Here is an 18603-nt window from a genome sequence, read left to right as displayed (position 1 = left end):
GGCCCAGAGTTTTTGAAACGACCTGTAGAAGATTGGCCGACAAAGTCAGCCAAAGATGTCGCTGCAGATGCAAGAGAAGGTATAAACAAGCTCCAAAGAAAATGTTTTACAGCAGCACTGACCCGAGCACAGGTGGGAAAAAAGCCCCAACATGCTCCACATAGCACTACAATACCAAAATCTCCAACCTCTGACCAAAATAAAGACCTGCAAAGCAGCCCTAGCGGAAGCGGGCCCCAAATCCAAGTCCGGAGACTACCTTCTGGTTCTTCAGTGGGGAAGATCCTTAATATCAGTAAATTCAGCAGTTTAACCAAATTGATAAGAGTCACTGCCTGGGTGTGGAGAGCTGCCACAAAGTGGAAAGGAATGCTGGCCAAGACCACCACCACGAGCAAGCCGAAGAAGAAGATTTCTTCAGCTCTTGAGATCAAGTCCAAAGTAAAGGAAGCTACACTTACCATCATAGAGTGTGAAGATGCACTCAGGGATCTCTTCCTTGCGGCTCAAAAGGAGGTAACCTTGCCAGACACCACACTCAGCAGGCTCGCTGTAGTCAAGGAGGAAAACACTGGACTTTTGCTTTGTGGAGGAAGATTCCAAATCTTTAATGAAGAAAAAACTGCAGTACCAATCTTGCCCTGCACATCATGGGTATCTACTCTTCTAGCTCAAGAAGCCCACAGGGCAAACCATGAAGATATCGCAGGCACACTCCTCCGGATGAGAAGGAAAGCATGGGTGGTAAGAGGCCGGAAACTAGCTCAGAAGATTGTTGATAATTGTGTGACATGCAGGAAACTTAAGGCCCGAAGATGCCAACAGATCATGAGTGACCTTCCATCGGAGAGAATAACACCAGCCAATCCATTTGAGTACACAACAGTGGACTTATTTGGACCTTATGAAGTGAAGGATGAGGTGAGGAAAAAAGTGAAACTCAAGGTGTGGGGAATTGTCTTTTGCTGCATGGTGTCAAGAGCTATGCACACAGACCTTGTCAGTGACCAGTCAGCTGAAGGCTTCCTGTTAGCCTACCAAAGATTTACAGCACTGAGAGGGCATCCGAGGAAATTGTGGTCGGATCCTGGAAAAAACTTTGTTGGAGCCAGACCTGCCCTCGAAGAGCTCTACATGTTTCTGGACCGACTGGAGAAATCAAAGCTTGAAAACGAAGTTTCCAAGCATGGCACAGAATGGAGCTGGAAGATTCATCCAGCAGACTCGCCTCACAGAAACGGAGCTGCTGAAGCTGCTGTCCGGACTGTGAAGAGAGCTTTACAAAATCTGGGAGGTAATGGAGTCTTCACATGGGGGGAATTTCAAACGTTCCTTTTTATGGCTTCCAACCTCGCCAATGAACGGCCTATTGATGCGAGGACTCAGAGCAGGGAGGACTGTGTAGAATACATAAGCCCAAATTCACTTCTACTCGGTAGAACTGGACCCAGAGGAGATCCAGGAACCTTTGACTTTGAAGGCTACTCTTACAAGAGATTAAGAACCATCCAAACAGAAGTTGACAGGTTCTGGAGGAAATGGAGTCAGTTAGCCGGACCAAACCTGTTTGTCCGGACTAAGTGGCACACAGCTCACAGGAATGTGGCAATTGGAGATGTTGTCTGGATGGCTGACCAGAACGCCTTGAGAGGTCAGTTCAGGCTTGCCAGAGTCATTGATGTTAACACTGACAACAAAGGAATTGTGAGGGATGTACATCTCAGATCCTTCCCCAGCTACTCAGTCCCAACTGTGAAGCCTACTAAAAAGATGAAAGAACATTCAATCAAGATACCTGCAACAGTTCTTCACAGGGATGTCAGACGGATAGTTGTCTTGCTTCCAGTAGAAGAGCAGCAACGTGATCAAATAGAGAGTAACTAAATTGAACATCACAGTACTGTGTGACCTCCTTGGGTTGAAGAACCAGGAGGTCAAGTGGGAGGTGTTGTGTCAAGTCATGATTACAAGCTATACTGAGCAGTTAAGCCTAAATTCATTCAGGGCACTCAAAGCACTCCCAAACTGCAGGGGGCAACCATGCAACCGGAGCTGTTGGAACCAACTTACAGGAAGTGCTCTGGGGGACCATATTAACTGTGCACCCACAAGGAGAGCATGTGCATGGCATTGAGATGCTTAGTAAAAGCTTGCTTGGTTCTCTTACTCATTCCTAAAAGGAGATACTAATGACCACAGCTCCTGATCATCCGAAGACGCAACTGGTTATCAACCTATTCTGTTCCATCCTTATGAGAATAAAAAATCATAAAGTGAACAGTTTTGAGTTGTCCTTTGCGTTCATCAAGGAAAAAGCAGTTTTCAAGTTTCTGCAGAGCTGTGGCCAGCCATAAAAACACACACAACTTGACAGTATTGGATTGTAAATTGACGTTTTCCGCAAATACTGATGTCTTGTGTAAGAAGGGGAAGCAAAGATTATGATGATGCATATGTTTTATAGATCTTATATGGAGTCGTTTTTATCCTTTTCATTATTGTGCTGGTTCAACTCTCTGAATGTTAAAAATAAAAATCGTATTGAGAGGATCGTGAATCAGGGGAACAAAATAACAGAGGAAGCGGACGACTATGGCTCCGTTATTCCATAGACAGGCTTTGGGTAAAGCCGAGGACATTTAGTTAGATGATAACTTTTGTTAGATAAATTCTAGGTAAATGTATTTATTGTGTACTTTTTTCTTCCTTTTTTTTCTGTGTATGTGTGTGTGTGACACTGTTTTTATGTGTATGTTTGAAACTGAACTGAACATCGGCTCATGCCTTTGACCGCTGGAGTCGGCTCCTCCATTTATCCAGCGCTTTAAAGCCGCTCTGCTGGGATAACAGGAGATTAACGGGAGAGAGAGATGGGTTTCACATCAGCTCTAGAGAAAGGTTACTGTCCACTGGGGTGTCACGATTCTCAAAATCCTCCATTTGATTACATTTTTGATTCTAAGAGCTAAGATTTGATTCGGTTCTCGATTAACTTTTTTTTTTTTTTAAAGCACTTTTTAATATAAGTTAATAATGTTCTGTGTGTATGCCATAGTAAAGAGATGTGTTTTTAATCTAGATTTAAACTGACAGAGTGTGTCTGCTTCCCGAACAATGCTAGGAAGACTATTCCACAGTTTAGGAGCTAAATAGGAAAAGGATCGACCGCCTGCAGTTGATTTAGATATTCTAGGTATGATCAACTGGCCAGAGTTTAGAGACCGCAGTAGACGTGATGGAGTATAATGTGTTAAGAGCTCGCTTAAGTACTGGAGCTAAACCATTTAGTGCTTTGAGTAATAAGCAGGATTTTAAAATGTCTGCGATGTTTAATAGGGAGCCAGTGCAGTGTTGACAGAACTGGACTAATATGATCATACTTCCTGGTTCTAGTAAGAACTCTAGCTGCTGCGTTTTGGACCAGCTGGAGTTTGTTTATTAAGCGAGCAGGGCAACCACCCAGTAGAGCATTACAATAATCTAGCCTTGAGCTCATGAACGCATGTACTAACTGTTCAGCATTTGGCATTGAAAGCATGTGCCGTAATTTAGATATATTTTTAAGATGATAGAATGCGGTTTTACAGATGCTAGAAATGTGGCTTTCAAATGAGAGATTGGTATCAAAGAGCACACCCAGGTTCCTCACTGACGACGAGTGTGTGTGTGTGTGTGTCTGTCGAGGGCTTGATGGAGAAGTCATCGAGTGTTACACAGTATTCTAGGTTACTACTTATGGAGGGATTAGGGCCAATACTTAAAAAATAATTTTTATCTGAATTAAGTTGCAGGAAATTACTATTCATCCAGTGTTTTATATCAGCTCTGCATTCCGTTAATCTTGTGAATTGGTAGGTTTCATCAGGGCGTGAGGAAATATAGAGCTGAGTATCGTCAGCATAAGAATGAAAACTAACGCCATGTTTCCTAATGATATCTCCCAGTGGAGCAGATACAGGGTGAAGAGCAGCGGTCCTAACACTGAGCCTTGCGGTACCCCATACTGAACTCGTGATCGCTCTGCACTGCAAAAGAGGCTGTTCTTACTTAGTATTTTTGTCTTTTTTCTAGACAAAATTTCTAAAAATTCTTACATTAAGAAACATTTACTAGACAACAAGTAAAAATATAGTCTTGTTTTGGGAAAAAAATAAAAAAAAATAAGAGTTTTTGCTTAAAGGTGCCATGTGTAAAAATTAAGGTAAAAATATTTTTTAAAAAATGACCAACACGCATCAAAAGAATGAGAAATAAGGGCGATGATGTCATTAAACAAATGTCAAGTTATAGTGCTGCAGAGATATCAACCTTAATTAGCAGTAGCATTACTAGCCCCGGCCGACGGGTGTCGTAATACCAGTCTCGGCCATCGGAGGCGGTACGGGCAACATAACCACCAGCCAACCTGCAATACATGAATAACTCGCACGGCTCACGGCGTTACTCGAACCTGATGTCAGTCGTGTGGAAAGTACAGCACACTACTTCAGTTCAGTTCAGGGAAGAGAGCGGACGGATGGCCGAAGCCCTTGGCCCCTTAAATGAATCTGATATGATAAAAACAGCTGCTTAACCTGACCGGAAAAAGCAGAAGTGCGGGCGCACGGCGACTGTGTCCCGTCCCGAGCCGTGTGTTTGTATAACCAATCGCTCCAGCGGCCGTGCTCAGCTCCACAACACTCGGTCCTGCTCTCCTTCACTACAGTAACGTTAATAACCGCATCCATCAACATGATTTCTGCCCGAGTCCTATTTTCCACCGGCTGTGAGGTGAAGACCACGTGTCCCAAAACACTGCGCTCACACCTGGCGTCTTCACAATACACCTTTGTTTAGAATAGGCGCCCTCCAGTGGACGGAAAGTTGCATAGTGCACCTTTAAAGGGTTAAATAATCTGGCAGTGGGGTGAGAAAAATGCTTCTTGTTTTAAGAAAGTTTAAATGTTTGGACTAGAAATAAGACAAAAAAGCTTTTTTTTGCAGCGTGACATCTCTTCATTTACTGGTACAATCTGATAACGGTCAGACGAACACTTAGCCTAGAAATCTAGACGCACCCGAGCGGCAGCAAATCTAATCTGCCGCGAGTGTCGTCTAGCAACTCTCAATACCCTTCTGAGCTGTATTCCCCTAACTCTTGCCGGGCCAATCACATCGGTGTATAGAGTCGGTGGGTGGGGCCATAATGACGACGGCCGAGTTGCGTTTGCGTGCTTCTAGTAAACACAGAAACTGGCGAACGGCGGTGGTCTGTCGAATCAGCTCTGTCCGCGCCTCCGGAAGACTTGAGTTCAGCTTTCCTCTGAGAAAAGAACAAAGAGCGGCACTGAAGTCATTCTTAAAAAGGGAAGATGTGTTCGGAGTTTAGCCGACCGGATACGACGAATGTTTAATCTATCAGCTCTGCTTCACCTTCGTTGCTCTGGTTGGTTGTAGCGCTATCCTATCGCGTGCAGAGGGAGTTTGACTGACAGCCGTTTATCCGCCCCTCAGATTGAGCCGTCAATGGGGAGTTTCCAGACCAAACATCTTGATGTGGGTCAGGCTTGTCAGGCTAACGAACACTAGCAATCACTGCTAACACACACACACACACACACACACACACACACACACACACACACACACACACACACACACACACACGCACACACGCACACAATGATGTGTCAATATTGTTTCTTTGTAATCGAAGGTCCATTTCTTCCCGTCAGCGTTAGATCTCGCTCCTTTAGTCTGTGTCGGACAGGTGTGGGACGCTTATATCGGGTTACGACTCTATGATCTATGAGGGAACATGCTTGTAATCATTATTGTGAAGCTCTTCCTCAGACTGAAGCTCTCGTTTCTCCCACAGGAGGCGCTCTAGCCCTGATTGGCACTTACTGCCTGGTGACCTTTGCCCCTCACTCGTCCCCTCATGTGACGGCCAATATGGTGGAGCGCTCGCTGGTCAGCTGGCTGTTCCTCATCTACTTTGTAAGTTTGTTGTAATCTCGACTAGTGATCGACCGATTATTTGCATATTTATGTGTCGATAACCGATATAGAACCGATATTTACTTATTGTGTTATTTCTGTTTTTTACAATTACAGCAACAGCACTGAACTGAGCTTTTTAAACACTAATGTTTGCAGTTTCACTCACTCACAGAACAAAAGACATTTACATCAATAAATAGTCAGAAAAAAGTCTTTTTAACATTAATGCTGTTAATGTTAAAGGCCAAATGCACTTATAAAGTCTCATGTTTTTAAATGGAGAATATAAATGAGTCGAGTCTATCAACTCCCCGTAACTATGAGCATAAATATAAGCATTCATTTTAAACTACAGTTTTAAAAGGTTTATGTGTTTAATAGACTAAAGAGTGAATATTCTCTGGATTATGCAAACATTGTAAAAGCTGATGTATTCGCCGGTTTATGTCAATCTCATCTAGTGCGGTATCAGAATGAATGTGTGTGTCAGTCTCTGAATTATCCTGATGACGAGCGCTGTCTTCATCTCTGCGTTTAACTCAAGCCCCTTTCACACGGCACGTCGGAGCCGCAGTATTCCCGGAGCATTGCCGGGTCTCCTTCTGTGTGAAAGCACCGCGTCCCGGGATTGATTACCGTACTGAACCCGGGTCGGGGCTCTAGTAATATTGCGGGATTCGACCCGGGACGAGCGCTGTGTGAACAAAAGCCGAAACTAATGCCGCAGCGTGTGTGTAGTTATCGTGCGACTCCTAGAGCTTGTTTCTTCAATAACACACCCCTGCAGTGCCAGAAGAGCTCGTCTGTGTTTTAAACGCAGAGAGTGTTCGTCTACAAAAGAAACTCAAATTAAACAAGCAGAAATGAGCGCAAACCGGACACAAGTCGAGACCACGGAGCTCCTTACTATCCGCGCTGAAGCTGAGATCGCTCGCCGTTATACGTCACATCCGGATGTCACGCGTCGACTCGACCCGGGACCGTTACGGGTTGTGTGTGAAAGCGCACATATTACGGTATTTCACTGGCAGTGTGAATGGACCAAATCTAGCGGCCCGGGAACAAATGCCGGGTCGTCTGAGGTCGTGAGTCCCTAATGTGTCTGTCTCTCTGCAGTCGTCTGAGGTCATGAGTCCCTAATGTGTCTGTCTCTCTGCAGTTGTCTGAGGTCGTGAGTCCCTAATGTGTCTGTCTCTCTGCAGTCGTCTGAGGTCATGAGTCCCTAATGTGTCTGTCTCTCTGCAGTCGTCTGAGGTCGTGAGTCCCTAATGTGTCTGTCTCTCTGAAGTCGTCTGAGGTCGTGAGTCCCTAATGTGTCTGTCTCTCTGCAGTCGTCTGAGGTCGTGAGTCCCTAATGTGTCTGTCTCTCTGCAGTCGTCTGAGGTCGTGAGTCCCTAATGTGTCTGTCTCTCTGCAGTCGTCTGAGGTCGTGAGTCCCTAATGTGTCTGTCTCTCTGCAGTCGTCTGAGGTCGTGAGTCCCTAATGTGTCTGTCTCTCTGCAGTCGTCTGAGGTCGTGAGTCCCTAATGTGTCTGTCTCTCTGCAGTCGTCTGAGGTCGTGAGTCCCTAATGTGTCTGTCTCTCTGCAGTCGTCTGAGGTCGTGAGTCCCTAATGTGTCTGTCTCTCTGCAGTCGTCTGAGGTCGTGAGTCCCTAATGTGTCTGTCTCTCTGCAGTCGTCTGAGGTCGTGAGTCCCTAATGTGTCTGTCTCTCTGCAGTCGACTGAGGTCGTGAGACCCTAATGTGTCTGTCTCTCTGCAGTCGTCTGAGGTCGTGAGTCCCTAATGTGTCTGTCTCTCTGCAGTCGTCTGAGGTCGTGAGTCCCTAATGTGTCTGTCTCTCTGCAGTCGTCTGAGGTCGTGAGTCCCTAATGTGTCTGTCTCTCTGCAGTCGTCTGAGGTCGTGAGTCCCTAATGTGTCTGTCTCTCTGCAGTCGTCTGAGGTCGTGAGTCCCTAATTTTGCTGTCTCTCTGCAGTCGTCTGAGGTCGTGAGTCCCTAATGTGTCTGTCTCTCTGCAGTCGTCTGAGGTCGTGAGTCCCTAATGTGTCTGTCTCTCTGCAGTCGTCTGAGGTCGTGAGTCCCTAATGTGTCTGTCTCTCTGCAGTCGACTGAGGTCGTGAGACCCTAATGTGTCTGTCTCTCTGCAGTCGTCTGAGGTCGTGAGTCCCTAATGTGTCTGTCTCTCTGCAGTCGTCTGAGGTCGTGAGTCCCTAATGTGTCTGTCTCTCTGCAGTCGTCTGAGGTCGTGAGTCCCTAATGTGTCTGTCTCTCTGCAGTCGTCTGAGGTCGTGAGTCCCTAATGTGTCTGTCTCTCTGCAGTCGTCTGAGGTCGTGAGTCCCTAATTTTGCTGTCTCTCTGCAGTCGTCTGAGGTCGTGAGTCCCTAATGTGTCTGTCTCTCTGCAGTCGTCTGAGGTCGTGAGTCCCTAATGTGTCTGTCTCTCTGCAGTCGTCTGAGGTCGTGAGTCCCTAATGTGTCTGTCTCTCTGCAGTCGTCTGAGGTCGTGAGTCCCTAATGTGTCTGTCTCTCTGCAGTCGTCTGAGGTCGTGAGTCCCTAATGTGTCTGTCTCTCTGCAGTCGTCTGAGGTCGTGAGTCCCTAATGTGTCTGTCTCTCTGCAGTCGTCTGAGGTCGTGAGTCCCTAATGTCTCTGTCTCTCTGCAGTCGTCTGAGGTCGTGAGTCCCTAATGTGTCTGTCTCTCTGCAGTCGTCTGAGGTCGTGAGTCCCTAATGTCTCTGTCTCTCTGCAGTCGTCTGAGGTCGTGAGTCCCTAATGTGTCTGTCTCTCTGCAGTCGTCTGAGGTCGTGAGTCCCTAATGTGTCTGTCTCTCTGCAGTCGTCTGAGGTCGTGAGTCCCTAATGTGTCTGTCTCTCTGCAGTCGACTGAGGTCATGAGACCCTAATGTGTCTGTCTCTCTGCAGTCGTCTGAGGTCGTGAGTCCCTAATGTGTCTGTCTCTCTGCAGTCGTCTGAGGTCGTGAGTCCCTAATGTGTCTGTCTCTCTGCAGTCGTCTGAGGTCATGAGTCCCTAATGTGTCTGTCTCTCTGCAGTCGTCTGAGGTCATGAGTCCCTAATGTGTCCGTCTCTCTGCAGTCGTCTGAGGTCATGAGTCCCTAATGTGTCTGTCTCTCTGCAGTCGTCTGAGGTCATGAGTCCCTAATGTGTCTGTCTCTCTGCAGTCGTCTGAGGTCATGAGTCCCTAATGTGTCTGTCTCTCTGCAGTCGTCTGAGGTCATGAGTCCCTAATGTGTCTGTCTCTCTGAAGTCGTCTGAGGTTGTGAGTCCCTAATGTGTCTGTCTCCCTGCAGTCGTCTGAGGTCGTGAGTCCCTAATGTGTCTGTCTCTCTGCAGTCGTCTGAGGTCATGAGTCCCTAATGTGTCCGTCTCTCTGCAGTCGTCTGAGGTCGTGAGTCCCTAATGTGTCTGTCTCTCTGAAGTCGTCTGAGGTCGTGAGTCCCTAATGTGTCTGTCTCTCTGCAGTCGTTTGAGGTCATGAGTCCCTAATGTGTCTGTCTCTCTGCAGTCGTCTGAGGTCGTGAGTCCCTAATGTGTCTGTCTCTCTGCAGTCGTCTGAGGTCGTGAGTCCCTAATGTGTCTGTCTCTCTGCAGTCGTCTGAGGTCGTGAGTCCCTAATGTGTCTGTCTCTCTGCAGTCGTCTGAGGTCATGAGTCCCTAATGTGTCTGTCTCTCTGCAGTCGTCTGAGGTCATGAGTCCCTAATGTGTCTGTCTCTCTGCAGTCGTCTGAGGTCGTGAGTCCCTAATGTGTCTGTCTCTCTGCAGTCGTCTGAGGTCGTGAGTCCCTAATGTGTCTGTCTCTCTGCAGTCGTCTGAGGTCGTGAGTCCCTAATGTGTCTGTCTCTCTGCAGTCGTCTGAAGTCATGAGTCCCTAATGTGTCTGTCTCTCTGAAGTCGTCTGAGGTCGTGAGTCCCTAATGTGTCTGTCTCTCTGCAGTCGTCTGAGGTCATGAGCCCCTAATGTGTCTGTCTCTCTGTAGTCGTCTGAGGTCATGAGTCCCTAATGTGTCTGTCTCTCTGCAGTCGTCTGAGGTCGTGAGTCCCTAATGTGTCTGTCTCTCTGCAGTCGTCTGAGGTCGTGAGTCCCTAATGTGTCTGTCTCTTTGCAGTCGTCTGAGGTCATGAGTCCCTAATGTGTCTGTCTCTCTGCAGTTGTCTGAGGTTGTGAGTCCCTAATGTGTCTGTCTCTCTGCAGTTGTCTGAGGTCATGAGTCCCTAATGTGTCTGTCTCTCTGCAGTTGTCTGAGGTTGTGAGTCCCTAATGTGTCTGTCTCTCTGCAGTTGTCTGAGGTCGTGAGTCCCTAATGTGTCTGTCTCTCGGCAGTTGTCTGAGGTCATGAGTCCCTAATGTGTCTGTCTCTCTGCAGTCATCTGAGGTTGTGAGTCCCTAATGTGTCTGTCTCTCTGCAGTCGTCTGAGGTTGTGAGTCCCTAATGTGTCTGTCTCTCTGCAGTCGTCTGAGGTCATGAGTCCCTAATGTGTCTGTCTCTCTGAAGTCGTCTGAGGTTGTGAGTCCCTAATGTGTCTGTCTCTCTGCAGTCGTCTGAGGTCATGAGTCCCTAATGTGTCTGTCTCTCTGCAGTCGACTGAGGTCATGAGACCCTAATGTGTCTGTCTCTCTGCAGTCGTCTGAGGTCATGAGTCCCTAATGTGTCCGTCTCTCTGCAGTCGTTTGAGGTCATGAGTCCCTAATGTGTCTGTCTCTCTGCAGTCGTCTGAGGTCATGAGTCCCTAATGTGTCCGTCTCTCTGAAGTCGTTTGAGGTCATGAGTCCCTAATGTGTCTGTCTCTCTGCAGTCGTCTGAGTTTGTGAGACCCTAATGTGTCTGTCGCTCTGAAGTCATCTGAGGTCATGAGTCCCTAATGTGTCTGTCTCTCTGCAATCGACTGAGGTCATGAGTCCCTAATGTGTCTGTCTCTCTGCAGTCGTTTGAGGCCATCCTCTTCTCCATCCTGATGTATCTCTACAAGTGCAGGAACATGAAGCACATCGTGATCCTGATGCTCATGGTGGCTTTACTCGGTAAGAATGGAGTTAAATCTTTTATCTGCCGCGACTCAATCTGGAGAGGGTTTAAAACGATCCAGATGTTATCCTATAGGGACAGTTGTCCAAGTTTAATCTGGATCAGAATGATCTGGATTTGGAAATCCCATGTTTTGCCATCCAGGATCAGGCGATCCATTTTAGACTCACCCTGATCCATATACACTCCTTTTCTGATGACCAAATCTGGATTACTAGTGTTCTACGGAGGCCCTGAAGGGACACGGTGATGGAGATCCGTCTTTTATTGTGCCAATGTAGTGTACAAACTGTGATAAAAACACTTTAAATTAGAAATATTTGATATTTACGGCTGTTTGAGGATTATTTTATGGCATCAAAATCTCTTTTTTATCTTTTACTTAAACAGTTAAAGTAATCTAGAGCAAAATCAAAGATATCCCGATCTTTCAAAAAAGGCCACGAACAGATGATTTGATCAGATCAAAACCGAGATTGGATTCTGTGATCTATTCTGGTTTCAGAATCCTTTTACAACACATTTGATCCAATCCAAAGCCGAAGCCGTAATCTGATCAGATTACTCTGAACAACTGGCCCTCAAAACACCAGAGCCCAACTGGCCCCCAGAAACCCAGAGCCCAACTGGCCCTCAGAACACCAGAGCCCAACTGGCCCTCAGAACACCAGAGCCCAACTGGCCCTCAGAAACCCAGAGGCCAAATAGCCCTTAGAACACCAGAGCCCAACTGGCCCTCAAAACACCAGAGCCCAACTGGCCCTCAGAAACCCAGAGCCCAACTGGCCCTCAAAACACCAGAGCCCAAATAGCCCTTAGAACACCAGAGCCCAACTGGCCCACAGAACACCAGAGCCCAACTGGCCCTCAGAACACCAGAGCCCAACTGGCCCTCAGAACACCAGAGCCCAACTGGCCCTCAGAAACCCAGAGCCCAACTGGCCCTCAAAACACCAGAGCCCAACTGGCCCTCAAAACACCAGAGCCCAACTGGCCCTCAGAAACCCAGAGCCCAACTGGCCCTCTGAACACCAGTGCCAAACTGGCCCTCAGAAACCCAGAGCCCAACTGGCCCCCAGAAACCCAGAGCCCAACTGGCCCTCAGAACACCAGAGCCCAACTGGCCCTCAGAAACCCAGAGCCCAACTGGCCCTCAAAACACCAGAGCCCAACTGGCCCTCAAAACACCAGAGCCCAACTGGCCCTCAGAAACCCAGAGCCCAACTGGCCCTCTGAACACCAGTGCCAAACTGGCCCTCAGAACACCAGAGCCCAACTGGCCCTCAAAACACCAGAGCCCAACTGGCCCTCAAAACATCAGAGCCCAACTGGCCTTCAGAAACCTAGAGCCCAAATAGCCCTCAGAAACCCAGAGCCCAACTGGCCCTCAGAAACCCAGAGCCCAAATAGCCCTCAGAACACCAGAGCCCAACTGGCCCTCAGAAACCCAGAGCCCAACTGGCCCTCAGAACACCAGAGCCCAACTGGCCCTCAGAAACCCAGAGCCCAAATAGCCCTCAGAACACCAGAGCCCAAATAGCCCTCAGAACACCAGAGCCCAACTGGCCCTCAGAACACCAGAGCCCAACTGGCCCTCAGAAACCCAGAGCCCAACTGGCCCTCAGAACACCAGAGCCCAACTGGCCCTCAGAAACCCAGAGCCCAAATAGCCCTCAGAACACCAGAGCCCAACTGGCCCTCAGAACACCAGAGCCCAACTGGCCCTCAGAACACCAGAGCCCAACTGGCCCTCAGAACACCAGAGCCCAACTGGCCCTCAGAAACCCAGAGCCCAAATAGCCCTCAGAACACCAGAGCCCAACTGGCCCAACTGGCCCTCTGAACACCAGAGCCCAACTGGCCCTCAGAACACCAGAGCCCAACTGGCCCTCAGAAACCCAGAGCCCAAATAGCCCTCAGAACACCAGAGCCCAACTGGCCCAAGTGGCTCTCTGAACACCAGTGCCCAACTGGCCCTCAGAACACCAGAGCCCAACTGGCCCTCAAAACACCAGAGCCCAACTGGCCCTCAAAACATCAGAGCCCAACTGGCCCTCAGAAACCCAGAGCCCAAATAGCCCTCAGAACACCAGAGCCCAACTGGCCCTCAGAACACCAGAGCCCAACTGGCCCTCAGAAACCCAGAGCCCAACTGGCCCTCAGAACACCAGAGCCCAACTGGCCCTCAGAAACCCAGAGCCCAAATAGCCCTCAGAACACCAGAGCCCAACTGGCCCTCAGAACACCAGAGCCCAACTGGCCCTCAGAACACCAGAGCCCAACTGGCCCTCAGAACACCAGAGCCCAACTGGCCCTCAGAAACCCAGAGCCCAAATAGCCCTCAGAACACCAGAGCCCAACTGGCCCAACTGGCCCTCTGAACACCAGAGCCCAACTGGCCCTCAGAACACCAGAGCCCAACTGGCCCTCAGAAACCCAGAGCCCAAATAGCCCTCAGAACACCAGAGCCCAACTGGCCCAAGTGGCTCTCTGAACACCAGTGCCCAACTGGCCCTCAGAACACCAGAGCCCAACTGGCCCTCAAAACACCAGAGCCCAACTGGCCCTCAAAACATCAGAGCCCAACTGGCCCTCAGAAACCTAGAGCCCAAATAGCCCTCAGAAACCCAGAGCCCAACTGGCCCTCAGAAACCCAGAGCCCAAATAGCCCTCAGAACACCAGAGCCCAACTGGCCCTCAGAAACCCAGAGCCCAAATAGCCCTCAAAACACCAGAGTCCAACTGGCCCTCAGAACACCAGAGCCCAACTGGCCCTCAGAAACCCAGAGCCCAACTGGCCCTCAGAAACCCAGAGCGCAACTGGCCCTCAGAAACCCAGAGCCCAACTGGCCCTCAGAAACCCAGAGCCCAACTGGCCCCCAGAACACCAGAGCCCAACTGGCCCTCAGAAACCCAGAGCCCAACTGGCCCTCAGAACACCAGAGCCCAACTGGCCCTCAGAAACCCAGAGCCCAAAAAGCCATCAGAAGACCAGAGCCCAACTGGCCCTCAGAACACCAGAGCCCAACTGGCCCTCAGAACACCAGAGCCCAACTGGCCCTTAGAACACCAGAGCCCAACTGGCCCTCAGAAACCCAGAGCCCAAATAGCCCTCAGAACACCAGAGTCCAACTGGCCCTCAGAACACCAGAGCCCAACTGGCCCTCAGAAACCCAGAGCCCAAATAGCCCTCAGAACACCAGAGCCCAACTGGCCCTCTGAACACCAGAGCCCAACTGGCCCTCAGAACACCAGAGCCCAACTGGCCCTCAGAAACCCAGAGCCCAAATAGCCATCAGAACATCAGAGCCCAACTGGCCCTCTGAACACCAGTGCTCAACTGGCCCTCAGAACACCAGAGCCAAACTGGCCCTCAAAACACCAGAGCCCAACTGGCCCTCAAAACACCAGAGCCCAACTGGCCTTCAGAAACCCAGAGCCCAACTGGCCCTCAGAACACCAGAGCCCAACTGGCCCCCAGAAACCCAGAGCCCAAATAGCCCTCAGAAACCCAGAGCCCAACTGGCCCTCAGAAACCCAGAGCCCAACTGGCCCTCAGAAACCCAGAGCCCAACTGGCCCTCAGAACACCAGAGCCCAACTGGCCCTCAGAAACCCAGAGCCCAAGTGGCCCTCAGATCACCAGAGCCCAACTGGCCCTCAGAACACCAGAGCCCAACTGGCCCTCAGAAACCCAGAGCCCAAGTGGCCCTCAGATCACCAGAGCCCAACTGGCCCTCAGAACACCAGAGCCCAACTGGCCCTCAAAACACCAGAGCCCAACTGGCCCTCAGAAACCCAGAGCCCAACTGGCCCTCAGAACACCAGAGCCCAACTGGCCCTCAGAAACCCAGAGCCCAACTGGCCCTCAGAACACCAGAGCCCAACTGGCCCTCAGAACACCAGAGCCCAACTGGCCCTCAGAACACCAGAGCCCAACTGGCCCTCAGAAAACCAGAGCCCAACTGGCCCTCAAAACACCAGAGCCCAACTGGCCCTCAGAAACCCAGAGCCCAACTGGCCCTCAGAACACCAGAGCCCAACTGGCCCTCAGAACACCAGAGCCCAACTGGCCCTCAGAACACCAGAGCCCAACTGGCCCTCAAAACACCAGAGCCCAACTGGCCCTCAGAAACCCAGAGCCCAACTGGCCCTCAAAACACCAGAGCCCAACTGGCCCTCAGAAACCCAGAGCCCAACTGGCCCTCAGAAACCCAGAGCCCAACTGGCCCTCAGAACACCAGAGCCCAACTGGCCCTCAGAACACCAGAGCCCAACTGGCCCTCAAAACACCAGAGCCCAACTGGCCCTCAGAAACCCAGAGCCCAACTGGCCCTCAAAACACCAGAGCCCAACTGGCCCTCAGAAACCCAGAGCCCAACTGGCCCTCAGAAACCCAGAGCCCAACTGGCCCTCAGAACACCAGAGCCCAACTGGCCCTCAGAACACCAGAGCCCAACTGGCCCTCAGAACACCAGAGCCCAACTGGCCCTCAGAAACCCAGAGCCCAACTGGCCCTCAGAACACCAGAGCCCAACTAGCCCTCAGAAACCCAGAGCCCAACTGGCCCTCAGAAACCCAGAGCCCAACTGGCCCTCAGAAACCCAGAGCCCAACTGGCCCTCAGAACACCAGAGCCCAACTGGCCCTCAGAACACCAGAGCCCAACTGGCCCTCAGAACACCAGAGCCCAACTGGCCCTCAGAAACCCAGAGCCCAACTGGCCCTCAAAACACCAGAGCCCAACTGGCCCTCAGAAACCCAGAGCCCAACTGGCCCTCAGAAACCCAGAGCCCAACTGGCCCTCAGAACACCAGAGCCCAACTGGCCCTCAGAACACCAGAGCCCAACTGGCCCTCAGAACACCAGAGCCCAACTGGCCCTCAGAAACCCAGAGCCCAACTGGCCCTCAGAACACCAGAGCCCAACTAGCCCTCAGAAACCCAGAGCCCAACTGGCCCTCAGAAACCCAGAGCCCAACTGGCCCTCAGAAACCCAGAGCCCAACTGGCCCTCAGAACACCAGAGCCCAACTGGCCCTCAGAACACCAGAGCCCAACTGGCCCTCAGAACACCAGAGCCCAACTGGCCCTCAGAAACCCAGAGCCCAACTGGCCCTCAGAACACCAGAGCCCAACTGGCCCTCAGAACACCAGAGCCCAACTGGCCCTCAGAAACCCAGAGCCCAACTGGCCCTCAGAACACCAGAGCCCAACTGGCCCTCAGAAACCCAGAGCCCAACTGGCCCTCAGAACACCAGAGCCCAACTGGCCCTCAGAAACCCAGAGCCCAACTGGCCCTCAGAACACCAGAGCCCAACTGGCCCTCAGAACACCAGAGCCCAACAGGCCCTCAGAAACCCAGAGCCCAACTGGCCCTCAGAAACCCAGAGCCCAACTGGCCCTCAGAACACCAGAGCCCAACTGGCCCTCAGAAACCCAGAGCCCAACTGGCCCTCAGAACACCAGAGCCCAAATGTTCTCCCAGTTGTGGAACAGGAGTGGTTTGCTCAGTGATATTCTCCGCATGTTTGCAGCGTCGGTGACGGTGATCTCGGTGAAGGCCGTCTCAGGAATGATCACAGAGACGATCAGAGGAAGCCATCTTCAGCTCACCTATCCCATCTTCTACATCATGTTCATCATCATGGTCACGTCCTGCGTCTTCCAGATCAAGTGCGTCTCTCTCTCTCGCACGCACACACACACACACACACTCACTCACTCACTCACTCACTCACTCACTCACTCACTCACTCACTCACTCACTCACTCACTCACTCACTCACTCACTCACTCACTCACTCACTCACTCACTCTTCACTCACACGCATGCGCTTCACTCACACACACACACACACACACACACACACACACACACACACACACACACACACACACACACGCATGCGCTTCTCTCTCTCACACACGCATGTGCTTTACTCACACGCATGCGCTTCTCTCTCTCTCTCTCACACGCATGCGCTTCATTCACACACGCATGCGCTTCTCTCTCACACACGCGCTTCACTCACACACACATGCGCTTCACTCACACGCATGCGCTTCACTCACACACACATGCGCTTCACTCACACGCATGCGCTTCTCTCTCACACGCATGCGCTTCACTCACACACACATACGCTTCACTCACACGCATGCGCTTCTCTCTCTCTCACACGCATGCGCTTCACTCACACTCATGCGCTTCTCTCACACACGCATGCGCTTCACTCACACGCATGCGCTTCACTCACACACACATGCGCTTCACTCACACGCATGCGCTTCACTCACACACACATGCGCTTCACTCACACGCATGCGCTTCTCTCTCACACGCATGCGCTTCTCTCTCACACGCATGCGCTTCTCTCTCACACGCATGCGCTCTCTCTCACAAGCATGCGCTTCTCTCTCACACGCATGCGCTTCTCTCTCTCTCACACGCATGCGCTTCTCTCTCACACGCATGCGCTTCTCTCTCTCTCACACGCATGCGCTTCACTCACACGCATGCGCTTCTCTCTCACACTCATGCGCTTCACTCACACGCATGCGCTTCACTCACACACACATGCGCTTCTCTCTCACACGCATGCGCTTCTCTCTCACACGCATGCGCTTCTCTCTCACACGCATGCGCTTCTCTCTCTCTCACACGCATGCGCTTCACTCACACGCATGCGCTTCTCTCTCACACGCATGCGCTTCTCTCTCTCTCACACGCATGCGCTTCACTCACACGCATGCGCTTCTCTCTCACACGCATGCGCTTCTCTCTCTCTCACACACATGCGCTTCACTCACACGCATGCGCTTCTCTCTCACACTCATGCGCTTCACTCACACGCATGCGCTTCACTCACACACACATGCGCTTCACTCACACGCATGCGCTTCACTCACACACACATGCGCTTCACTCACACGCATGCGCTTCTCTCTCACACTCATGCGCTTCACTCACACACGCATGCGCTTCTCTCTCACACTCATGCGCTTCTCTCTCACACTCATGCGCTTCACTCACACACTCATGCGCTTCTCTCTCACACTCATGCGCTTCTCTCTCACACTCATGCGCTTCTCTCTCACACTCATGCGCTTCACTCACACACTCATGCGCTTCTCTCACACACTCATGCGCTTCTCTCTCACACTCATGCGCTTCTCTCTCACACTCATGCGCTTCTCTCTCACACTCATGCGCTTCTCTCTCACACTCATGCGCTTCTCTCACACACTCATGCGCTTCTCTCTCACACTCATGCGCTTCTCTCTCACACTCATGCGCTTCACTCACACACGCATGCGCTTCTCTCTCACACTCAAGCGCTTCTCTCTCACACTCATGCGCTTCTCTCTCACACTCATGCGCTTCTCTCTCACACTCATGCGCTTCTCTCTCACACTCATGCGCTTCTCTCTCACACTCATGCGCTTCTCTCTCACACTCATGCGCTTCTCTCTCACACTCATGCGCTTCTCTCTCACACTCATGCGCTTCTCTCTCACACTCATGCGCTTCTCTCTCACACTCATGCGCTTCACTCACACGCATGCGCTTCTCTCTCA

The 18603-nt window shown here is 50.9% G+C and overlaps 1 protein-coding gene across 4 annotated transcripts in view; it reads left to right on the top strand.

Annotated features, from left to right (window-relative positions):
- LOC137082506 (NIPA-like protein 2) overlaps positions 1 to 18603 on the top strand; it is a 44813-nt gene that overhangs the window by 23056 nt on the left and 3154 nt on the right. For all 4 annotated transcript variants that reach the window (XM_067447726.1, XM_067447724.1, XM_067447725.1 and 1 more), the window contains exons 6-8: positions 5858 to 5979; positions 10926 to 11022; positions 16560 to 16698. In XM_067447726.1, the coding sequence (XP_067303827.1) occupies positions 5858 to 5979; positions 10926 to 11022; positions 16560 to 16698 (358 nt within the window). The remainder of the gene's footprint in view (positions 1 to 5857; positions 5980 to 10925; positions 11023 to 16559; positions 16699 to 18603) is intronic.

This window comes from Pseudorasbora parva, chromosome 7, assembly GCF_024679245.1.
Source record: "Pseudorasbora parva isolate DD20220531a chromosome 7, ASM2467924v1, whole genome shotgun sequence".
In the NCBI taxonomy this organism is placed as follows: Eukaryota; Metazoa; Chordata; class Actinopteri; order Cypriniformes; family Gobionidae; genus Pseudorasbora; species Pseudorasbora parva.
This window is presented reverse-complemented; position numbering and strand designations above follow the sequence as displayed.